The following is a 26,734-nucleotide window of genomic DNA, read 5'->3' on the forward strand; positions in this document are numbered from 1 at the left end:
AGTGCATACAAACCTAAATTATAGGTTAGAACATGACTACAGTACATACCAGGGCTGCCACGATTAGTCGACTAGTCATGATTACATCGACTATCAAAATCGTCGACGACTAATTTAATAGTCGACGCAGGAATAAGTAGTAGGATTTAAGAGTGTAATAACGGACTGAAACAGAAGATGGCAGCACTGCATGTACAAGGATGCCAGCTGCCGTTAAACCCCGAAGAAGAAGAAGTTGTGTCCCAGAATTCATAGCGCAGCCCAGCTCAGTTGCCAACAATGGCGGCAGCTAGTTAGTTTTAATATTACTCTTATTATTCTTTCTGGGTCACAAAATAAACGTTTAACATATTTTCAGGCGAGAATGTAGCTGTGTAAACCTCAAATATCTGCTCAGTTTATCAAGACACCACATATTTTCAAAAGCGCTCCGACATTTTCGGAGACGTCTGTTACCCACTAGCTCGATAGCTAGCCGGGGGCAAGGCTCACTAGAGCCCGTGAGAACACCGGACTCCCGGCAAATTGTTTTCAAACCCACCGCCGTCTTTCGCTACTCAGGTTAAATATATATAAGTCACTTAGATAACTTAAAAATTTTATTTTTGGCTTTTTTTAGTATTTTATTTGTTCCTGAGTAAATCGGTTTGGCTGAGATTAAAGTTATAGTTTTCACATTTCTGATTATCAGAAGTGTGAGATGCTCGAGAATATACTCGAGTGTCCTGTTATATTTTAGATAGCAAGGAGTTTATTAAATTTCACCGAAATAATCTGCAAATTTCATAAACTATCATCTTGTCTCTATTTTTAGTTAGCACATACCTTAAACACTTAAAGCTGTAAGCTAATGATAGTTATATAAGAGCAGATGCATGCTTGTGCAATAAGCTGTACGTTTTATGTCCAATGGATGCATGATCTGATTAGTTGACTAATCGCAAAAATAATCGGTGACTAGTCGACTATCAAAATAATCGTTTGTGGCAGCCCTAGTACATACAGATCAAACTAAATGTTTGATCTGGGAGCACTGTGACAGTTCTGTTTTAAAGCTAGCCAGAAACAGCAGAAAACCATGGTGGTAGATGATGCCGTCTGGGTGAAGCAGGAGCATTTCTTCATAAAGACAATTTCCCAGGAAAGGCATTTCTACTCTACCTGAGCCCTCAAAGCTTTAAACAACTTACCTCATTCACCCATTCATACAAGCACTTTTTTGTGCTTTTTCTAAGCAAGTGCCTTTCTATCTAACATTCACAGACATTCATACGGCAATATTGAAGCAGCAACCTGTGTAAATGACCTGCTCTACCTCCTGAGCTACAGCCAGCACTGTACCCACCCCTGCATCCGGGCAAGAAGACACGATACCTGGATGCAGCTCGTCTGTGCCAATTACTCAAATTCTTGTTTTGTCTGAAACTCACTCATCCATTTCTTAATAACCGTTCGACATTATATACGTTTTAAAACTTTAAAAACGTAGTAGAACTTAGAGCTGCACGTCATCGGCATAGCAGTGGAATGTAATATTGTCTCCCTGTCTAATGTGACACAGCGGCCACACACACAAAAAGACAGGTCCCAGTATAGACCCCTGGGGGATTCCACAGTTCAGTCCACAGTATTGAGAGCTGTGGTCACCAATGAAAACAAAAAATGTGTTTGGCACAACGATACATTCAGACAATGGTTCTGCTTGCCAAAACTGCTGCAGAGGAGTGATAAAACAAAACACTGTATCAACTGCTGCACTGAGTAGTACTAGAACAGAACATTCACTACTATCAGCAGTTAAGATATCATTTGTAATCCTAATAAGCACGACATCACTTCTTTGATGCTACATAAAACCTAACCTTTTCAAAGATACTGTTATGATGTAATGCTTCAACAAGCTGTAGACAGACGATCTTAAAGTGTTTTGCTATAAAAGGTCATTTGTTATCCAACTACTCTGTGGTAGCCCAAACCTGTGGATAGCTTTGAGGGAGCTAGGAGGTTGCTGAGAAATCAAGTTTTTGGTTGTGGCTCCAGAGGAAGGATAGCAGTTTGGGTAAAAACCAAAAGGCAGCTATAGGGGATGGCAAGGAAACATCACCTATATGTCCTCCTGCCTCCAGCTGATGACCCTGCAACTGACATTCTAGGAGTGGCGGAGGTGTGACAGGATTAGTGCCAAAGCAGGAGAAACATCTCAGCCATACAAGAATTTACTACTCCTGCCACCACTGCTATTACTGTTGCTGCTGTTACTGTGTTTACTACTTTAATTACTGGTACTATCCATCACTATTGCTACTGTGACTGCAGCTGCTGTTGTCATCAAATTAACCAAATCTACTTGCACATAAAAGCTGAGCAAGTGTGATAGTAAAACAGTGAAACAAACGGTTTAATTGGATCCAGTTAAAAATATTTTTGCAGAAATCTACATTACCACTTACCGTCTACCTTTTTTCCCCACCTGATGTATATTATTCTTCCATATTTGCTCGTTTAACACCATGAAATTATGAAGAAAATCATGTAATTATACAGATAACATTGTTGTCCCATCTTTACAAGTGCTTATTTCTAGATGACCACAGAGCACGCACACCAAACCCAGGCAGAGTTTATGCACACTTGTAAATATTTATACTAATAGATTATTCTGTAAGTCTCATGTATCTTTATGATGTGCTGTTTGGGGTTTCCAAAAAAATGAAAACAAGGATCATTAAAACTGTAGTTTACACTATCAGCTTCCTCTTCATAATAAAATCTACTTAAATGACTCCGATTGATCAATTATTATGTGTAGAGGCCTGCTACAATAAAAATAAATTGTTTCAATGAACACAATTGTCAATCAACTAAATATGTGAAACATTCTGTATGGGGTCAGTGTGTAGGCGTTAAGGAATGGTCTGGCTCTGATGTGAATGTTACTTTGTCTGTCTCCAACCCCCAAAATACCAAGAGAAACATGCATATAATTGCTGCAAAGCATAGTTTAATTCCCAGAGGGAGAGGCAACGTGAAGCTAAAGATGCAGAATGAATCAGACTGTGTCTACTGTAAAAATAGCTGCGAATAAGGACAGCCTATAGCATTTTGGGCAATATGCTAAAATTTGACATAGTCCAGCAACTGGTAACTGCTGATAGATCTCAGAGTCTGCACAGTGGTGTGAAAAACTAGCAACAAACAACAAGCTTACCAAGTACAAGCTCCAGTAAGTTTATTAGTTCATAATACTGTTGGACATGAGAATAGACCCTCCACAACGTCACGCAACGTCAAAGCTATGTGCCTTTTTTCACGTCACGCTGTGCGCCACGTTATTGTTTACATGAGATGAATTTCTATAATGGCAGATAGATTAACAGTATTTTGTCTCTATCTGCAGGGGAAAGTAATTCTGTCGCAGAGACCTACCTCGGCACTTGTGCAGGTGAAGCCAAAGGGAAGATATGCTTCACCATATTTTATAGTCTTTGGCTTGGAAGGAAGTTGGTTTGGAAACATATTTGGCGATGCTTCATCTCCTGCTTTGCGTTTGTGTGGGAATCCTGCCAAAAACCTGTCAATTATGCTAGCAGTGTCCAAGCATTCTTTTTTTTTTTTTTTTCATATGTGCCCCCCAGCAATGGTTCTGCGCCCCCCCTAGGGGGCGGGCCCCACACTTTGGGAACCTGTGGAGTTCTCCGTGGCATTACCTGACAAAACCCTGGATTTCCAAGTGTCCGTGTACAACTCCTTACACTGCTTAATTCAATTCTATTTTATTTAGATAGTGCCAAATCACAATAACAGTCGCCTCAAGGTGCTTTATAATGTACAGTAGATCGTACAATAATAGATACAAACTTATGATGCTTAACGCAACAAAAAGTAAAGCGGTACCAACAATTCTGTATTAAATGAATTGTTTTAATGAGTCAGACTAGTAAATCAAAAACGATTTCAACTGCAGAACACTGGACATAAAAAATTACCAAATTTGTTCAAATTCCTGCATCTTGAGTTTGCAGTGATTGTGTTATGTGTAGAGTTACAGCTGAAACAGCAAAAGCACAGCTGTGGTCTTTCTTTGCGTATATGGTAATTTTGTCAGTGTCACAAGATTAAATTCTGGCGTGTCTTGCCCAAGTCATTACCCCTGTTTTTGATTAACACTCAGGCACCAAACCCCAGAAAATGGTATTTGGAAAAGCCTGAGTAACTCCATCCAACTATCCAAAACACATTATGGAAACTGCTATTTTGGTAGGATACTTCACACAGGCCTGAATTCATGTTACTCTCAACATGTGGCCAGTTGGGTCTGAATTCTGATACCAGATTTGAGGAGTGCCTGGAGAAAAACATGCACAACCTTCAGTCAAAAGCTACCCTGTTCTTCTGTTTCAATTTCAAACTACAGGAGGTTTTCTAGTGAGTGCAGTATAACAGTAAGAGATGACTGTGCAAAATAAGTCAGGCACAGGCAGAGAACTGCCAAACACCAGAGAAACACCTGGAAAACGCCAAGGTCTTCAGTGTCTCGCTGCACTCTCGCACACTGCCATCGAGGAATCCAGAATCCAGAACGCAAACACTGGATGAGGCCAGGAGTAAGAGAAGGAGAAAGGAGGTCAAAGGGAGAAAAATGGGGCTAGAGTATGCGAGGAAGTAAACGTGACAGGAAAAAGATGAAAGTAGGAGGTGACGAAGGAAGGGGTCTACCCCAGTCCTATAAACACAAGAGCTCACAACAACATGAACAATGAAGCAGTGAATGAAACAAGACTTCACCCGACCTGAACCAAACATTGTCGCATGACAATTCCCAGTTATACAGAGCAGTTCTGGGTACCTTATGTATACAGACAGTGAAGATTAATACCAGCCTCGGAGAGCGCGATTCACAAAAACAACAAAGCAGCAAGACTGAAATCAACAAAGAGCTGAGACTCGTTAAACAAGTCTTATTGTTGGCAGCAGGCCGCGCCCTGAGTGTGTGCGTGCATGTATGTCAACCGTCTGCTGGACACATTTTCGCAGTGAGAGAAAGTGTTGGCAGAGAGGATTCATACTTTTGTTTGAAATGTATACATCGCACCACAGCAGAGGCAAACCCCAGTCTCATCCATCTCCTGGCGCTGAGCTACAATGATCTGTCCTGGGTGTCTGTCTGACTTTCTGTGTATCTGAGTGAGAGAGGGAGTGTGTGTATGACTGCATATTGAGTGATTTATGGTGATGACCCAGTCCTGGCCAAAAAGGACCAAAGTGGAGAAAGAGGCAATATTATTATGTGTATTTCTCTTCCACATTTGTTCCTCTAAGGCTTTTATTTCTGGTACTCGTTTTGTTCCTAGATGACAAACTGAAGGAGGCGTATTTTCCCTCTCCCTACATCTTTGCCATCTTCAACGTGCTCCCAGTTGACTCAAGCTGCCATCCAGGAATATTGGGAAGCGATCCCGTACTGCCATGCAATGTAAACATACTCCTCTTACGCACATGAACAATCCATTACAACACAGTTTTCCTCTCAATGGGGAAAAGAAAGAAATGGGTGGTGGGGGGGTAAATGTTGTCATTGACTCATTACCACACCGTTTCACTTTTCCCATCTGTAGGTACATGTATACTTCTTTATTAAGCTCTAATTCAGTGCCTTGTTTTGCCCCAGGAAATGTGCATTTAGACTGTCAGTCTGGCCAGTGTCACATTTCGGGACCACTGTCAGAGATTTAACCAGTTGGTGGGGGCAGCTGTCAAATTAGGAAAACAACTGGTGTGAACATGTTTTCTTAACCGCTACATTGAGGAGGAACTGAACTGCTTGCATGTAGTTCGTGTAAGCCTCCCAGGCAACACTGTACTCGAGTGAAATGACCCCATCTGAAACCTGAGTTTGTTGAATCCATATGTGTGCTCGTACACATACACAAAGTCATGCACACGACCTAAGTAACCCTCTTTGCTGACCCCAGAGATGGGAAAACAGAAGACTAGGCGAGAGACAAAAAGAAACTCATAAAGGACAATTATTCAGTTCGATCGACCTTTCCCACTGATCTATGACAAACTGAGCATGCAGTCATAGCTTAAAAACAGCTCTAAGAATTTTTTTTGTTTTTAAAATTGACTCCTTATGGGTGCATTATTAAAACAGTTGGAGTAAGTGTCCTGTAAGAAGAGGGGGAGAAAAAAACTAAAATTAATTCAAGAAAAAACGATGGCTGTTATATTTAACTATAAAATATGAAAGTCACAGTTGCTCTGGGTGGATATGTTCAAGTGTCTGATGAAAACAGGAAAGTGCCAGGTCAGTAAAGTGACACTTTACCAGCCTGGAGCTGAATAGAACATTATGGCACAGTCGCACACTGAAGGCAGCGAAGGCTAATTCAACCTGCTTCTCTGGACTGTGACCAGACTTCATGATGTGAAAGATGATATATTAAGATCTAGATCCCGCTGACTGCTAAGGATAGAATAAGAACTATTCCAAGACTAATAATAATAATAATAATAATAATAAAAAAGAGGTTTGATTACTAAACTCCATTGAGGTAAGTTTGATTTCATTTTCCAATATCACAAATCCACAAAATAGCCTTTTTCATATCACATTTTATGTCCTCTGAAATGAAAGAAGCATGGAGCAACATTTTATTACTTTAAAGACTGTTTAACAGCTGTAAAACTACTCTCCAGGTCAAATAGTGACTTCCATTCAGATAATCTCAATAAAATCCATGTGAAAAGACCTTCTAACCACTCTTTTACAGCCTGAGATCAGCATTTCTTTTGTGCTCTCTCAAAACATCAAGCACCAAGAGTTATTATGGAGCTAAATAAGTTGTGACTGCGAGGTGGGGGTCAAGTACACCAACTTCTTGGATGACCACACTTGACCGAGTTAAAGAAAAAGGAGTTCTTCAGGTGGTTATACAGCCTCAGAGGGCTTTAAATGGTCTGAAAATCGAAACTGAGCCATTAACGCCAGCTCTTATACACTGCCAGAAAAACAATCCCCTCATTTGATAGGGGACACAAAGATAAACCGATAAGCTACAAAATCACTTACAAGTGAAAAGAATAACATGGATCATCTAATTACAATGCTGAGAAACCCTAGACCAGGGCATGTCGCTTTTATGTTGCCATGTACCACAGATGCAATTTAATGTTGCAGCTTGTTGATATTGAGCTAATCAAAAATCAAACACATGTAGACAGATGCTAATAAAGTGAGAGAGAAATCTGGGCCATGAAGAGGCGGAGAGGTGCTGACAACACGGTGAGAGGCAGTGGCTTATGTGGCTAGAAAACAATGTGGTGATGTGAGGTAAACCACATACCATGATGAGGTAAACTGTAGCAAAGGACAGACATCTCTAATAGTTGTGTGTGTACATGTGCGCAGAAGGCGTTTAAGAGACACTATCCAAACAGGCTGACAGTGATTTTTAAGGTGGAATTTAAGAGTTGTGAGCCTGTTTTCTTTCATCTTAAATACAGCCGATATAATTCCCACTTCATAAATACAAGTGAAAAGGGGCTTTTAAACAAAATTTAGACTAAGTAAAAAAAGTATAATTGATAATAATTATAGTTTAATTTCTGACTATGGAAAAAACAAACAATACTGTCACTATTGAAATGAGATACCAGCAGAAGCATTATACTGCAGTATTAGTGACATATCCACTGCCACAGTGTTAACCACCTAAAAGTAAAGGTATACCATGACTGCTGTTTAATGATTTCTTGATATCATCAAATAATGAAACGGAAAAAATATTTTCTACTTGTGAAGTTGTATCTTTGGTAAGACTTTTCAACCAGCTGCTTAAAGTCATTGCATCAGTAATGAATAACATGCACCATTTGCTCTTCCTGTCATATGGAGTGCAGCTAGCAATGCTCGGTGGAGTCATCTGTTTACATTTGGGTTGCAGATCACCAGCTGTTAGAATCTCCTCCTTTGAAGCCTGGTTGAAGTCATTGGTGGGGTTTTTATTTTTTATTTTTTACCTCAAGTGCTTTGTTGTTTCCAGCTTTTTGAAAAGTACTCTGCTTTGTTAGAGGGAGTTGAAATAGGTCCATTTTTGTCAAATGGTCATTTGAGGCCATCACATGGCTCTTGCTTTTAGACATGCCTGGACATGTGTCCCTGGGAATGTAAATACCGTATTTCCCGGACTACAAAGCGCACCTGAATATTAGCCGCACAAGCTAAAATGTGGTGATCATGGACTTTTCCACGCTGTCAGATTCCACCGGTGGAGTTGAGTATAACTTGCTTTTCGCAAGTTTATCGCCGCTCGTCATCCACGACTCCCGCTGAACGCATAGCGCTACTTTGAAGTTTGTTTTTCGCGCTACTTGTACAGCACTATGTTGCCTGGCGGATGGACATGTGACAAACATACCACTCTTGAACCCCGATACTGTGTGTCTGATCACATGCCCTTCCGCCAGGCAACGTAGTGCCGTACAACAGCGGAACAAACAAAACAAATCGTCTTACGATATGACAAAAATCATGGACAATCCATAGAAAAGCCGCACCTGACTAAAAGCCGCAGGGTTCAAAGCTTGTGCAAAAAGTAGCGGCTTATAGCCCGACAATTACGGTACCTGGAATTTACATTCTGTGCTATCATAGATATGGTAGCATGGTGGTTATCACTGTTGCCTCACATTAAGAAGGTCCAGGGTTTGAATGTGTCCGGCGCCTCCCCATGCATGTATGGGTTCTTTCCAGGTACTCTCAGCTTAGGTTAATTAGAGATTCTAGATTGCCCGTGTCTGTCTATGCATTAGCTCTGCGAAAGACTGGCAACCTGTCCTGGGTGTACCAATTTTCGCCGTGTGGTAGCTGGTATAGGTTCTAGCTGCCCTGCGACCCTGAACTTGATAAGCGGAAGACGATGGATGGATGATCGCAGATGATATGATTTGACATAGCCCTTCTCATAATAACGCTTCATACTTTTCCTATTGTTTTATATAAAAGAACAATACTGTCAGGTTGTAAAAACCAAACAAACAAAAAACCCCACACACTTAAAACGAAACTCATTTGTAATAGACCAACAGTAATGACACCAACTTGGAAAGCCTTCCAGACATCTATAGTGTTGCAAATATTTTCTTTGTGTTTGGCTGTGCCTAAATACAGTAGGTCGGTCTATAGTAGGTCAATGTGTTATCTAAGTATGTTTTCCCACGTGCACAGTATGGTTTAAATGGTTCAACTGTTAGTGTTTTAGTGCAACGTCCAAGGCAGCATCATTAGCATAAAAAGCATTTCTACTAAGATGAACAGGGGAAATCACCTGAAGTACTAGTTACAATACCTTTCAATACCAAAATCGCCAAAAAAATGTTGTCTCTCTCTTGTTGTTGTTTTCTTTAATACCACAGGTGAAAAACTACACATGGTAAATACAACTAGTGCAATAAAGGCATATTTTGGGTTATGGTGACATGACTTTTTTTTTTTTTTCGACAATTGGCACTGTCATTGTGAAATCAGCTATGCTCTAAGAGATAAAATGTTTGCAACAGCTAATGTAAAAATAGATACTTTAGACGTTGTGGCAATGTTAATGAGATATTCTGCAACCACCCTAACATTTTCTGTGTCTTTAACTTGTGAAAATATAATGTTATCATTCCAAATAAACAGTCTGCCACCATCATGGTATCAATTTGGGTATCAAGAATATCACAGTTCTACTGGTATATTTCTTCTACATGTAAGAAATGGCAACTTCAAACATTTTGGACATAATTCCACAGTTCATGTATAAAACACAAGATGAACAGTGCATTTTCATCTGCAATTACAGAGAGTAAATGGTCAAAGCAAACTAGGCGAGGCAGGAAAGGCAATGGAACAGGGCAGGAGAAGAGATGTAGCCAGATGATTGTAAATGGTTCCTGCTGCCTGGCTCCTGGGTGTGCCACACATTCACTCTCACTTTATCTCATTGACACACACACACACACACGCGCGCGCGCACACACACACGCGCGCACACACACGCGCGCGCACACACACGCGCGCACACACACACACACACACACACACACACACACACACACACGCGCGCACATACACACTCTTCTGTCCAAATGTCTTGGCAATGAACAGTTCCAGGAACAGTAATATTAAGTAAGGAGAGTGGGGATGTAAAAGAAGTACGTATTAAAAGACAAATTAAATAGCACCCAGGAAAGACAGCGAAATTAAAATGATTTTGTGTGAAAACATACAAACAAAATTAAGTTAAAAAAACAGATGAAGTGTAGAAACCAAGAGTACTTTGCTATGGCTTAATTTAGGGTTATGACCCTCAGCCTCCCTCCAATTACAATAACATCTCCTCCACAGCCCTGTAATGGCCAAATAACTTGGTCAGCTTTGGCAAGCAGTAGTATATGTCCTTGCGTGCCTCATTGTCAGTCCTACTAATATTATGTCCTACCTCTACTGCCTACAATGCTGACAGATACAGTTATGCACAAGCAAGGATGCAAGACTGTTAAAGTCAGTGTGCCCCAGGGTGGCTGTGGCTACAATGTAGGCGCTATATAAATACAGGCCATTTACCATTTACCATTTAATTCAACCATACAGAAAATGTCAAATTCATTTGTTGGATAAGAAGAGATCTAAAACCCTTGTGTATACTTGACTTTGTGGACCAGGAGTAAAGAACGTTGGTGAACATCGCCTCTAGTGTCCAACTGAAAATACTTTAAGATTTATCGCTGAAACCCTCTGACATACTAGTGTAGGACATCCAGTAATACATAAGCACATACTTCTGCCCAGAGACAAATGGAGGGCGTGAGTGAGAAAGTGCATGTGTGCATGTGCGCATGCATGATAGGTTTCATGCCTGGGCATGTCTGCTCCCAGCCTGCTACTGGAGACATTGGAGCCTGGTAACAGAGCTCTCAGGAAAATATCATCACTACCTAAATACACATCCAGCCACCCACAAAGACGTTCACATCAATCTGATCTCAAACTGGACACTCAGATGATAATAGCAGAAGTAGCAGCAACAACCGTGCGCTCTCACACACACACACACACACACACACACACACACAAATATATCTGTCCATTATTAACAATAATGACCAACAACTAACTGAGTTCGATTTCTTCAGTTTTTCCACCATCCTCCATCATACCTTAAAGCCATATTACGCCTAAAGTTTGCCTATCTCTACTGTTCCCCATTACAGACACGCAGAAGCATATGCATAAACAGCTGTTCACCATCATTATCCCCTGCATGTATGTCAGTCACCCCCACAACCCCCTACAATGTACCCCATTTCGATTGCCAATACTTGTAAACAACCCCACCACACACACACACCCCTTCTCAAGCATCCCTTCCACCTACCCCACACCCTCCCAGCCCTAGACCAAACTATCTAGGCTACCAAACACAAACACAGCTAGACCCTTGCACAAAAAACAACACACTCACCCCTACATGCACATGAACATAAACATCCCGGCGTTGCCCCTGCCCCCCTCCCTCACTCTGAGGAATGTGGGGACCAGCTGGTGGAGAAAAAAAAATAAAAATGAAGAAGCATACCAAAACAGGAAATACATCAACACAGGCCTATCAGAACATGTTATCAAGCCGGTGGCAGCACCGCTGAGAACACGGGTGGCGCCGCGTGCTGATTGGCTGATCAAAGTGGCAGCTGTGTCATTACAGGTCTAGAGGTCAGGGGTAATCAAGAAAAGGTTACGAGCATGCGCGCTTGTGTATGGGTCGGTGTGTATGTCTGTGTTGCCATGGCTATCTAAATAAGGGGAAACTGGAGAGAATGTGGAAGGAAATGAGGGTGAGGAGAGAAGATGCTGCAGAGAGAGATAAAGCAAAAGTAAATAGAAAACAACAAAAGAAAAGACAGGAGACAGAGAGGCTGTAAGAGCCCTGAAGACTATTCATATAGTTCAAGTGAGCCGTTGATTTGTTGTGAGATTTGTTTGTCACACCAAATTACTATAGCACTGTGCTTTTGAGAGTTTCCATTGTGTTTTCGTGATAATAATTAAACCTGCCCTATGCAAATCCATCTACAGCACAGTCACTGCATTAACACTTAAAGCATCTAAAATGAATTGGACATAAGAGTCAAACATGTGAAGGCACAACTAAGAGCCTCCACTACGGTCAATAAAATTAAAAAGTAAAAAAGAAAAGGTTTGCGTGTGAGATTCCTAGACCCTGCTCTGCTCTCTATAATTCATGTTCTCTCTCTACTGAGCTCTTATGAAACCTGCACACACACACACACACACACAGCCACACACTCTCGCACAAGATTTTGCTTAGGGGTAGAATTTTCCAAATCAAGACATACAGGGAGATGGGGGGGCCTTAAAGAGAAGCCTGATTGCCAAGAAAAGCTTCTGCTTTCATAATGCTCACCACCAGCATACACACATGTCTGTGCACACATATATATGTAAACACACTAATTAGTGGATAAGCTTATGCCTTCCTTTAGATGATTTATGTGCCTACAATGCTGATAGATACAGTTATGCACACGCAAGGATGCAAGACTGTAGATAAATTGAAAATTAATTTATCGCGTTTGTTTTTAATTATTATAAAGACTTAAAAAAAAAGCCTCTGTTATAGCTCAGTGCACTCTTGCGATACACTAAAAATATTAGATATATCTGACATTCTCGATTCAATCTTTCAGACGGTCGATTCCTTTATGTTTTGAATAATTGCGCAGATCTGTGCTTCATATGTAGGAATATGACAAAAGTCCTAGTGGCACTGTATATGACTCACTGTGAGCTTTTAATTTAAACCCTCAATGCCATTCTAAATAAGTGTGGACAAATCCTTGGACAAATCCGGTTTCTTATTTCAGCTGTCAATCGGAGAATTAATGGTCAACTCTCCTCAGAAAGGTGAAAAAATGAATAGCCCATTAAAAAAATAAATAAAATACAATTCTTTAAATTGAATATTTGGTAAGAAACCATGATTCAGTATAGCACCTAAGGCCTCGGTATGCGTTTAAATTTAACTTCTGTGCTCCATGGCCTATCATAAAGGAGAAAATTCTCACAAGAATTACTAGAGGTACAAACTGAATTGAAATTGCATTTTTGATAAATCATCCCACCCAAAGGGGAAGATGAGACCGCCTCGGGAGGGAAAAGTGCAGAAGTTAAAAATGTTAATTGGCGTGATAAGCAAGGGTGAGGCTGTACAGAGAAGGGAAGGAAGCAAAGCGGCAGACGGGCAAGGCTGTGTGAGGAAAGCCTGTGTTTGCGTGACAAGGTGAAAAGGAGGAAGAGGGAGGGAAGGTGAATGGGAGCTATCATGATCCAAATAGTTGAAAATAATAAAATTCCACACAGATAAGCAAGATTTCCCTCAGCTTCACTGCCTGATTCAGCACCTCCAGTCCCATAGAACAGGGCTTCACTCAGAGTGGAGAACAGGAGGGGAGGGGCTGGGGGTCAGAGGGGTTTGCAGCAACCCATCCTGTACCCCCCCTCCATCACCACCCTTTATCCTAGCCAGATACACACAGTTGCACATATATGCACAACCATACTGTGTCTATTATTAAGCAACAAGGAGTCAATAACAGATACAAGAAAAAAGGGAGACTAGTAAGAGAAGCTATACAGCAAAACGTTGCCATCTAGTGTCAGTCAAACAGAGAAGAGAGCCATACTTGGCCATAGCTTCCTTCACATAATCGCTCTGAATACAGCTGTTTTTCCTCTTCTCTTCTTGTTCCTTTTTTTCCAGCTGTGTCACAACTCCTCCATAGTTGCTACTCAGTCTAACTCAGTTTGTTTGTGTCTCTCCCTGCGCTTTTTCACTTTGAGAGATGCCTTCCATGTGGATTGAGCGGGGTGGAGAAAGCGACTGAAAGAAACATGGGAAATGAGCAATTTCGATTTCAAGGAAGCTACCACTTACTCTACAAGTGCTGGTCCAACCCCGTATCTTGTTTTGTTCTGTGGTCGTCGGGTCAGGACAGTGTTTTGGTTTGCTCCAATGCTGTCAGCGACTGGGGCCAAGGAGAGAAACTTTGACAGCTTATTTACTACTTTAAAGAGATCTTGGCCAGCAGCCACATAAACAATAGTAGAGACCTTTCACCTGTTAAATGAGATGACTGTATGGGTTAAAGATATCTGCCTTTAACTTTTACAAAAATGTGCATGTGTGTAAGTGAATCTTTCAGATGGAAAATTACACTGACACTACTATGCTAACAGTGAAATCACTGGCTTATGTGTAAACAAAACAAGCTGCTCATTTCATGACGACTAAAGGCCGGCATCGTGAGAATACCTTGTACCATCTGTGTTCCTGCTCTCCCTTCTGCTGCAAAGTTTTTGCTCATCACCTACTTTCACTACTCTCAGCCTTATGCAGACCATCTCTGACTGTATGAAGTGAGCTTTTGTCTACAGATAAAACTCTGAGCTTGAGTGGGATTTGCACAATCATACCCAACAAAAACATGAACTTACATCAACACTTAGATCCTGCCAGTGAGTCTGGATGACTGTTAATGCACATGGATATGCCATCTTTGATTCTATCAGGTTACAATGACTGGAAAACAGCAGAGACTGGCTAGACCACTCCATGACCTTAATGTGCATTTTCTTTAGCCACTCCTTTGTTCTCTTAGCAATATTGCTTTGGGTCATTGTCATGCTGGAAGACCCATCCGCAATCTCACTTCCGTGTTCTGGCTGAGAGGAAGTACTCATCCACGATTTTATGGTACATGCCCCTTCCATTGAGCCCTCAGTGCAGTGTACACTTAACAGGAAAACAACCCAAAGCATAATGTTTCCATGTCCGTGCTTGATTGTAGGGATGGTCTTCTTTGCGTCATACTCAGCATTTCTCTTTCTCCAAACACAGCAGGTCAAGTTGATGCCAGACAGCTTGATTTTGGTTACATCTGACCACATTACTTTCCCCTAAGCCTTCTGTAAATAATTTAGATGTTCCCTGGCAAACTTAAGATGGGCCTGTACATGTGCCTTCTTGAGCAGGAGGACACTGTGGGTGATGCAATTCTTCAAACCATTATGACATAGTGTGCTAAGAAATGGTGTTCTTAGAGACTGTGGTCCCAACTGCCTTCAGTTCATTTAATAATTCTTTCTGTGCAGTGTTGAGCTGATCCGTACCTTCCTGTAATCATTCTCACCAGAAACGGCCCTAACCAATCTGGCGCCCTAGGCAAGATTTTAGGTGGCGCCCCCCCTACATCAGCAGTGTAGTGTAATGTTGTAACAAATAATATTTCTATTAAATAAGCTTTACTTTGCATTTTAATTAACGTGGGATTATTTTTTGTATTTAGAAATAATAGTACCAACTTTTTTTTTTTTTCAACATTTGTGGCACTGGCGTGGCGCCCCCTGATGGACGGCGCCCTTAGCATTTGCCTATACGGCCTATGCCACGGGCCGGCCCTGATTCTCACCCCACCAGGCATGATCAAGCGCAATTAATGGTCGTTCTCACAAAGCCTCTTGCTGTTGATCTTGTAGCCAGAGGTGCCTCCAGAATTTTTTCACAGGGGTGGCCATATTGGGGGTGGGGGCAGTGCTGGGTAGGGAGTAATGATGGGACCAACAAATGCCAGAAATTGCACATGCTGAAATAAAAAGTAAATGTTTTTATTTCGGGGGGGGGGCACTCCTGCTGACATCCTTGACAGCTCTTTGAGATCTCTCTCTCTCTCTCTCATATATATATATATATATATATATATATATATATATATATATATATATATATTTATTAGGGGTGCAACGATATTCGTATCGATATTGAACCGTCGATACAGTGCTTTCGGTTCGGTACGCATATGTATCGAACAATACAACATTTGTAATTTATTTTATCAATTTTCCTTCTGACGATGCTGTCTGTGTTGAGCGCTCAGTGAATCTGTGTTCGACTACTCCGCCTAGGCTGCACTGTCCAGCGCAGATCCACTGAGCGCTCAACACAGACAGCATAGTCAGAAGGAAGAGCGCAGGGCAAGCTAGCGAGACAGAAGTTAAGCTCTCCTTGCAACAGGCAAATTGAACCTCATTCAGATCTGGCGTTTGGAATTATTTTGGTTTTCATGTGACGTATGACCCTGAAGGTAAGCGAGTCATGAACTAAAGTAAAACAGTATGTTGGATGTGCCATGCAATGCTTAATTACATTGGTGTGAACTAGTGTGTTAGCGCAGTTAGCTCGTTAACGTGTTGGCCGTCTAGCCCCATGCACGGAGCGATCGGCGGTAGCTTGTTAACGGAGATTTGCCGTGTTGTGGCGTTAAGGTCATTTCAACGAGATTAACCTGAAAGCACTAGTGGGAACACAACGAATATGACTGCACATTTACGCCGACATCATCCTAGTGCAAAGACAAAAACAACAAGCATGCTACTAACTTTAGCCGAGTCATTTAGACAGCTGTTAGCACATGATTCTCCTTATGCTGCTGAGAATATAGCCCAGAAGAAGCGGATAGTATAGCTTTTATTTTGGAAAGAGCCATTTCTCTGTAATAAACTCTCTTTTCCAAAGATGAGTGATTTCTCAATCAGATAGATTTATTTTTTATTACTTTTTTCAGCAACATTAAATTTAAAAACTGTATTTTTGAGTTAAAAAATATATTTATAATTTTAATAAATGACAAACTAAAAAGGCATGAACATTTTTTTTGTATCGAAAAAATATCGAACCGTGACACCAAAGTATCGAACCGAACCGTGAATTTTGTGTATCGTTGCACGCCTAATATATCAATTAAAAAGAAACCACCATAAAAATTCAAGACTGTTAATTTCTTTGTAAGTGAGCAAACTTCAAAATTCAGCATGGGATCAAAGAATTATTTCCTCTCCTGTATAAGAGATGCAATCAAACAACTATGAACATAAAAATTAATTAATTTTTTTTTTCCCAAATCTCTGTAAGCATTATACATGACTCATGTAAGTGAAATATAATAATTTGTACTTGCATTTCTTGTTAACCTCTGCCTTTGGCATCCAGGAAGAGTGAAGCAATGCAGAGAAAAGCTAAAGAACTAAAACAGTTCTCTCAAGAATTTCAACAGCAATTTCAACATTTAGCCTCAGTTGCATTTTTTCCCAGGCACTACTGTGCAGCCACGTAGCAGAGTACTTCCTGCTGTGTATCACTTGTAAGAAAGGTCAAGTGTTATTTCCCCGAAACCATCTGAAGATTTTGTGTGAAAACAACTAAATTTACAACCACTCAGTACAAATTGAAGAGAGAATAACATTTCCTAAAAAGCTGGCAAGATGCATCTTGTATGACAAGTAAGTGACTTAAAGAGTTATTCACCAAAACACTATAAATGTCACTATAATGTTAACTAAATACCAACTTTGAGGATTGTAATCTGACTCAGAGACAAAAAATATGTTTGTTAATATGGTGTTGTTATTGAAAACACTCAATAAAATCTACATCTGTTTTTTTATAAATCTCAATCAATCTGCATGTTTTCATTTCCACCCCCATAATTATCCATAAATTGACATTGACACTATTACAGACAACTGTTAACACATCATTTATAGCATCTGTACCAGTAATTCTTAACAGGTACCTGTAAACTATCACTGTAATATCCAAATCATGACCAATGCTTTAGCTACAGATGACTTATTTTAAGAAACTTCACAAAGTGATTTACAATCCAGTGGAAAGATGAATAGGAGTTAGGAAGGCAAATGCAAATCAAAAAAATGACAGCATTCATCACTAAATCACTAAACACCCCGAAACTAAATGTCTAAATAAATCTCTAAGAAACATTTTACAGAATACAATCTAGGCTGGAAAATAACAGCACAGATGAACTATTAAAATGGTTACAGTGAATTTTCTAAATGGACAAGTGAAACGCAAAATTTCAAAGAACACGTTTCATGTTAATGCAATGCAATTGCATTTGTCCCTAACCACCAGAAACCTCACGTTAAATTTCATCGAGTGGAAAAAGTTAGCGTTCATCCTTCAGCTTCACTGCGCTAATGTTATGCTAACGTAGCTGTTTTGATAGCAATCACGTAGGACATCATTATATACAAGCAAGTCCAACTTCAGTAACCCTGCAAACGTCACTGCTGTTTAGTTTTCTCTCTTCGTTTATGTTGGAAGTGATAGCAGAGCTGTACGTTTGTATTTTTTTCAGAAATCTCTCAGTCAGAACATGCTATATCATGTTTAGGTGAAAATTAGCGAGCTAACTTCCTGCTAACTTCTAACTCCGTTGAATTTAATAAATTCTGTTTTCATGGATGCCTGGATGTTAAACTTAATTGTTACACCTGGTAAAGCAGCAACACTGATCATTTTATTAAAGATGAAAGAATTTAGACAGTTTTTAACTCTCAGTGATGCCGCAGTGTTTGTTTGACTTTGGGACCTGAAGCAGACAGAGTTTTGGACTCATTTTACTCCGCGAGGCTCCTGACTGCGGCAGCTGTAATGCAATCCATCAAGCGGTGTGCTTTCATAGCTTACCAAAGTCGTACTAAAACATTTTTGACAGATTTCTGCGCGCCGTGTACTACATAAAATCGGTTCGAGGTCAGTAAGCACAACCAGAATTCATACATAAGGCACACTGTCGATTTTTGAGAAAATTAAAGGATTTTAAGTGTGCCTTATAGTGTGTAAAATACGTTATACAGAAGAAAAGAATATATCGCGATATATATCATTACCACACATGCTTCAAATTATACCGTGATATGGATTTTAGGCCATATCGCCCAGCCCTACCCTGAGCACATCGGCTTGAGTTAGCCTTCAACTGGGCCAAGTGGTGCATAAAAGCAGTCTGATTTTAAACACATTAGTCCCACTGAAAGCCAGTCAGGCTTAAAAGCAATCTGATTTACTGAAGATTTGTACCGCTGTTTTTGTCACCTCACCACCAGCACCCACCACCCAGTTTCACACACATAGAGCCTCTTTCCCCTCCCCCTGATTGCTCTGCCCAGTCTCTGGACCTCCCTGTTCTGGCACGGCTCCATCATGGCCTTGGTCACCTCCCTAGCTCACCCTTAAAGCCCCTCATACTTGTACACACTTTCCCACACACAATGCACATTTCACACATGCAGAAACAGCCCCCCCCCCCAGTACTGGGGTGCCCCCTAAGCCTAAGGAAAATGGCCGTCACGGAACCCTGCAAAACGGGAGGCCTCCCCTCAACCACAAACCTAGAGTAAGGAATGAGAGAGGGGGCAAACGTATTACTGCTGCAATATTAGCTGATGTGCAGGGGGAGGAGGGGGGAGCCAAGGATGAGGGTAGTAGAACGGGGGTACCACAGTGTGAGCATCTACCCACAGAAAACTCTTCCACATGTGGAGTCAATTAGGCACAATCTTGTTTTCTACCAACTGCTGCAAAAGAAACAAGAGTTTTCTGGGCCTTTGTGTTTGAGAGTGTGTGAACGTGTGCGTACGTGTATACTTAAGAAAGTTAAGTACTATAGGAAAGGGTGAGGAGAAAGCATGTTTTTTACAAAAATCAGCCAGAGAATTTAGACAGGGTTTTGGTTTTTATATCTAGCCATTTAGCAGCAAAGAGACAGCAAATCTTCATTTCTGCATGCAGTTAAGTGTGCACGACTTGACAAACCTGCAACATGAATGTGCCTAGGGAGCAAATGACACTCAAAGAAAAACATCTATCCTCTAGGGCTCATTATGCATGAATGATGCACATGTCACAGGTGTGTGTACCCAAGTGTGCGCAGTGTTCTGCATCCTCCTACCTACAATGGTGGTGCATGTCTGGTGAGACAGAAGCGTCACTACTAACTGTGCTGGGAATTCCTGCCACACACAAAATCACAAGCCACTGCCTTAGTGTTAGACAAGAGGAAGTCTCCCCTTTAAAAGATTCATGGCTGCTTCAATTATGTATCCTCTTTTTCATCCTCTTTTGTCATGTTTAGACAGTTTTCATTATTCATCCATTTCAAGATTGATGGCACCCGGTCGGGTGGGCGGTGCAGTATATACAAGTGTCTACCCCAGTGTTGATTTACCTGGGCAAGATCAAAACAGCAGTCACAAAACAAAAATTGCACAAAACTTGCTTTTCATACAGATCAAAGGGCCATTAATAAGGTGACTTTAGTGATGTTTTATTTTGCAAGTGGTGGGTGAGGGATGTACAAATACTAACAGACTTTAAGCTTTAGTGAAATGATCAAGAATACTCACGTAAAGGTCTGGAGGCAACAGCTTTCTAAGTGAACATGACTGCTCCATCCAACCATATCTCAATATTTGTTGTAAAAAGTCTCATATGAAACCAAAGAGACTGTCTTGCGCTTAACTTTTACCCCAACCCATTTTTCAAGAAGGCTGCCCGAGCGTGTGAGCCGTACGGGTGGGAGCTGTAGCTGATGTAGCTGTTCAAGGATGTTTGTGATAATACCGTAAATTTAATCTGCGATAACAACTTGCAATCCATCCTTTTGGAATGAGCTACCATCATTGATAACATGACAAAGCACAAATCAAAAGCAAGCACAAAAGTAGCATAGATCGTTTTTTTTCATTGGACATTGCAAATAAACGTATAACATGATGGCTTAACATTTTAGTCTAACAATAACTAAAGTAACTTCATCTTGTAACTCTTCAAGAGGCTGCACAACATTATCACATAATAAAACGGAAATTAAAAATTATTTCCTAACTAAAATGTTGCCACTTGGGTCAAGCTTTTTGCCCAGCTGCTTAAATCCCTCCTTGTCCACCTGATGCACCAACTGCATCAGTAATTTTCATCCACCGTCTGCTCTTCCTGTCACATGGAGCATAATCAGCGAGTGTTCCCCTGATGCTCGGTTGACTCATTTGTTTACTTCACCAGCTGCTAGTATCTCCCCCTCACATGCCATCATAGCTTCATCTACTCAATGGTGTGCTTCTGCCTCAAAAATTATATAAGTTTGTTATTTCTACAGTTTTCTTGCATATTTTGCAAAGCCCCTTGCTTTGATTGAGGCTTGACCTCTTGCGGCCAAATGGCTTCCATACTCCTGAAGTATCTCTCCTTTCAGGTAGTAAATTTTCTTCAAAAAAATGACATGCTGCTCTCGCTCTCAGACATATCTGGCCTTGCTCTGTTTTGCGCGCTCTTCACGGTTCATGGTGTAGCTTTATAATTTAAATTACACTTATTTCAATCACGTAAACATTTATTCCAGGATTACCATGTACAGTAGGATATGGCAAAGCCCTGGTGAGGTGCACAGGAAAAAGATTCAAATTATAGATATGAGATAATATGATGCGCGTGGTTTATTCTCAAGAACAAAGGAAGAATGTCAGGTAAAGAAACTGTACTTCTCAAGCATGTGTATAAGGAAGAGTGAATTAAGGATGTAGCCTTCAAAGCCAACTGCAGGACAATGCAACATACCCATCTCAACCAACCCCAGTTCTTCCCTTAAAAAAAGCCCACAAGAAAAAAAGATTAAAGTTCAATGCCCCCAAAATGCCCCCACAGTAAGAAACACACACACACACACGAGCGCGCACACACACACACACAGCTGGCCGTCCAAGAAAAAAAAGAGAGCGTTATTGTGGTGAGGTCTCTGCCTTGCACTGTGTACTGGGTAGGAGTCTGTGAGCTATAGCTACACTACACACTAACCAGAAGAGATAGGAGTAGAAGGATAAGTGTGTGTGTTTATGTTTTCTCACCAGCTGAACGTAGGCTACTTTATAATCTGGTTGCTTAACCTTCTGGTTTAGATGATTTCTTTTCTTGTTGGACCCTGAAACAGAGAAAGAGCAGCAGGTATTACTTTTGAAGGTAAACTAGAAAGAGAACATAGGGACAAAGTGATGATATTTATGAATATAGTGAGAGCATGACTAAGCAAAAATAACAGTATAATGTTAAAAGAAATGAATATCATTATGGCTTATCAGTTACAGACTTATAGTCTCTAGTATGGTACCAGTATTATTCTCTGTGGGCAGTGTTGCAACATTTTTAGCTGTACTACGAGTCAGTCAACAAAACGTGTAAAGCACTAATTATCTGCCCAGAAATTACAACAGTGTGCTCCATTCCTTTCTGAACAACACTAAGGAGTCTAGTGAGTGTTTTTCTTTTTTTGGTTTTTTTTTTTAAGCAAGAAGCTCTAGCTACATCAAACAACAAGGGACGAGCACAGGGTGACAAAAGCCCAGGAAGCAGTGGACTTGAGCTTAATTTGTGCTACCACAAATATGTCCATTTGCGTATGCATTTCCCTAGGGAGTGGTATGGAGAGGGGTTTTAAACAAAGCAAACGTACTCCCCATGCAGTCCTCAAAAATCCCAACTGCACGTTGCTGGACGAGGATGACAACATGTGTCAGCTGAACACTAATTGGTTGACAAGTGAGCCAGAACGGCGAAAGCAGTGACAGTGAAGTTCACCACAAAAAGGAGATGGGGGAAAAAAAATAAGCTTTTTGTATATTTTCAGCAGCTGGCTGACTGACCAACAACAGTACAAGCAAGAGTTTCCCACAGACTAGTTTTACCACATACTTTGTACGCTGTCCCTATCGACAACAGACACTCTCTACAGGTAGATGAGCTGTCCATGGACTGCCAGGAGACTTCCAGTGCATTACCACTGCTGATCCTTAACTTCAGCATTACACAATTTCAAGTCATTGAAAGAACAAAATAATTTTATGTGTTCTTTCAATTTCTCTGGATGGATCTTTGCTATAATTAATTATTTAAATTAATTAAATAATTTCCCCCAGGGATCAATAAAGTATTCTGATTCTGATTCTATCCAAAGGTTCCCTTTCTGGAATCTTGGCTTCAGATAAACTAAAGTGGTTTGTCTGAACTTTGAAAACGAGGTGAAAGTGAACTATTGCAAAAAACGAACAAAGGGTTATCTTCTCTTCATAGTGGCTAAAAGCCAAAGTTATAATTGAAAATGTGTGGAAAAGGACAAACCAATCTTGTTTACCATGTAGTGCTGGTTAACCTCTTTCACAACTGCAGGTGATGATGACATCATCCTCATTCCTTTCAGACCTCTCTGGGTTTGAAAGTCAGGGAACCGGGTAACTGCTGAGTGCGTGCATGTGTAGGGATACCACATGTGTGTGGAGGCAGGCTAGGGACTTAACTTCAAATAAATCAAAGAGATTTTTTGAGGCCCTAGATACAGGTATACACATCTTTACATTACAACAAAAACTACAATGATGACGGATACTAACCAGCGCATCAAATGGTCCATCTCTCCCATAGAACTCTAATCTCAATAAGACCCCAGTGGTCAAGTCAACAGGCCCTCTGAGTAACTGCCATTTCCATGGGAACAGTTTATGACATTCAAAAACAAGGGAAACATTCCCCTGTAGTGAGTCATTCGTGAGTGTGTGTCCATGCCTATGTGTGTGTGGTACGTGTAGCTAGTAATCACTAGCCGGGCAGCCCACTGCTCAGGGCTTTCCCTGAGCAGGGTTGTAAAACACACCCCACCACCACCTCCACCACGCTGGCTAAGTGGAGGCCCCTAAGTGGGTGGGAGATGAAGGTAAAAAAAAAAGTGTGTGTGTGTGTGTGTGTATATGTTTGCCATTAGGTTGCTGAGGAAATCCACAGGGAAATGCTACAACCTTTGAAATAGCAAGGTACGACCCTGACCAGTTCTGTCATAAAACATCGAAAGGTCTTTGAAAACCCACAAACAAGTGCATAATACCTCGAAAAGATATAAAAGAAAGTATATTTCCCTTGGTTTCCTTTCCCAACGTATACAGACACACAGACAGACCTTTCATACAACACTCGCAAACGCAAGCACAATTCCTCCCTCTTTGAGATTGCGGTTTGGCAGCCAGCTATCACGTTACAAATCCCAGACCAGAGGAGTAACCATGGCAACTCCTTCCAAAATACCCCTGCCGCATATGGAGGGAAGAAAGGGTTGTTTTGCGCCCCTTACTCTCCTCAGCTTGCTCCCGTCTTTACACTGCAAATGGAGTGGAACCCCTGACGCAGACAGGGATACCTTCTCTGACGTACCTAAGGATAACCGGGGCCCTCAGCTAGTCTTACTTCTCTGACCGACTCTATCCCCCAAAATCTCCCTTCTTTCCTTCTTCTCAACCAAGGAGCTTTTCTCTTAGCTTCTAATGACACAACTCAAATAAACAGTTCTAATTGGTTCCTCAGACTGCAGGCTAGGCTAAGCTTGGCACCTCTCTCTGCCAGAAGTGGAGGGGTGTTCTCCTCTTGGACCTTCAGAGCTAGCAAAGAAGGGTCTTAGCATCTCTCCATCTTCAAGCAATTCAATTCTCCTTTTCCTCTGTTCTATCATGAACTTGCAGATTCCTAGAATTATACTGAGCCCCTAAAAACTTAAGCCATTAACTCACCCATAAAAAGCCAATAGGATTACTAAATCAATGATAAAACTGGTTTTGGCTCTGAAATTATCCCTGACAGGGGCGCAGGACTCAGGGATTCGAGGTTGGGATGAGGAGGGGACGAAGCAGCAAGTTTATAAGTGAATAGCATGTGTTTATGTGGAGGGAGCATGGGGTGTCCTGGGACAGCTGGAGTGCTGCAGCAGCAGATCGTCAGATAAGCAGCTGTGTGTGTTAAGGAGAAAGGAGAGCCAGGCACGCTAACCACCACCGCAACTAGCCGCTGGAAAACACTCCCGCTGCTGCATGTCAGTGGAAGGCCGTCTACATTGTAAGCTTAAATTGCTAATCACCGCTAACCACTGCTGACAGTCTCCAAAAATGAACCAATTAGACTTTATGTTTCCTAAAACCCTGCTTCTGTGAACCTCAGTGCTATATAAAAAAAACAATTAAAACAATTCTCACAATAGAGAATTAGAATTATCATGGGGGAAAAGAAGAGTAACAATATAACCTCATGATTACAAATAATTTCCAGTAAAACCAGCACAAGTCAGAAACAGTTTTAAAAGATTTATATTATGGTTTTTAGCTCCTTTGAAAAGTTTTGCAAACTCTTGAGGCTTTTATTGTGAATTAAATAAAAAAAATAAATTAAACAAAAATGAATCGCTGCCAAGTTAAATTTTTAGACGTTTGATAAATTATTTAAAGAAATGTAGACGTGTTTAAATACTTTATAGAAATATTTTTTGCCTACCCTGTAGGACGTAATGAGCTAGTAACATCATGTCACAAGTACCAGCATGTCACAAGTCTGCTATGAATATGCTCAGTTATTTGAGCAATTTGGGTGGGGGGGGGGGGGTAATCTCTGAAGAATAACTTCCAGTGAACATCAAAGTACCGTATTTCCCGGACTACAAAGCGCACCTGAATATTAGCCGCACAAGCTAAAATCAGGGGAAAATCCTGTTTTGTACATACATTAGCCGCACCTGACTAAAAGCCGCAGGTGTTTCAATGTTGACTTATCATATGTAAGAGAATATGCACATAGGGAATTGTCAGGAAAGAGATGGCTGTTTGGAGACACACCCCTTTTATTAATATTTTGAAAAACAAGTTATGGGTACACATTTGCATAACTTTTTAGGTATATGTACAAGTAGCGGTAATTACAAGTACGAAACATGTACTGTGCTTCATAAATGAGTAACAAATGTAGTACATAACAATAACCTGCAGCACACCAGAAAAATAGATCCGGACTACCTTTTAGGCTCAGGTGCAGTGACACGGCTTTAACAAGAAGAAAAGTCAGTCATTCACCACCATCTTTCTGCGCACTAAAACCACCAAAGTCCTCTTCTCCAGTGTCGGATACGAACAGGCTCAGGATGGCTACGTCTACACTCTCAGCTCCTTTCCTTTGTTGTCACTTTCAAAACCAAAGAAATCCTCGTTGTCAGTGTCAGAGTCGAACACCCTCAGAAGGGCCGTGGCGGAGTCCTCCTCTCCATCATGCAGCAGTCCAGCCCTTCGAAATCCGTTGGTGATCATGGATGTTTTCACACTTTTCCACGCTGTCAGATTCCACCGGTGGAGTTGAGCATAACTTGCTTTTCGCAAGTTTATCGCCGCTCGTCATCCACGACTCCCACTGAACGCATAGCGCTACTTTGAAGTTTGTTTTTCGCGCTACTTGTACGGCACTATTTTGTTTGGCGGATGGACATGTGACCAACATACCACTCTTGAACCCCGATACTGTGTGTCGGATCACATGCCCTTCCGCCAGGCAACGTAGTGCCGTACAACAGCGGAACAAACAAAACAAATCGTCTTACGATATGACAAAAATCATGGACAATCCATAGAAAAGCCGCACCTGACTAAAAGCCGCAGGGTTCAAAGCTTGTGCAAAAAGTAGCGGCTTATAGCCCGACAATTACGGTATATGTTTTTGAAATGCTTGTCCCTATTAAAAATTATGAAATTACATTTACATAATTTAATTAAGTAAATGCATTACATTTTTAATATGGCAGTAATTTGGTATAACATTAAGCACTACACCAGATAACCAAATATGGGGCCGTACAGATAGATAGCACCAGGCAGAAAGTACACAGAAGTAGTTTTGCAAGTTTCAATCAATGCTTTGATCAAACATCCTGCTAGTTACAGACAAGACTTGTTTATACATTGCAA

General features: G+C 41.0%; 1 protein-coding gene across 1 annotated transcript in view; it reads right to left on the bottom strand.

Annotated features, from left to right (window-relative positions):
• The window catches only part of mrpl23 (mitochondrial ribosomal protein L23), a 45,453-nt gene that overhangs the window by 2,339 nt on the left and 16,380 nt on the right, over nt 1–26,734 (bottom strand). The window contains exon 4 of the mRNA XM_085281719.1: nt 21,827–21,900. Coding sequence (XP_085137845.1) covers nt 21,827–21,900 — 74 coding nt within the window. The remainder of the gene's footprint in view (nt 1–21,826; nt 21,901–26,734) is intronic.

Source organism: Mchenga conophoros, linkage group LG7 (assembly GCF_057382185.1).
Source record: "Mchenga conophoros isolate Kocher_MC1m ecotype Shallow Benthic linkage group LG7, M_conophoros_male_GT1.1, whole genome shotgun sequence".
NCBI classification, from domain to species: domain Eukaryota; kingdom Metazoa; phylum Chordata; class Actinopteri; order Cichliformes; family Cichlidae; genus Mchenga; species Mchenga conophoros.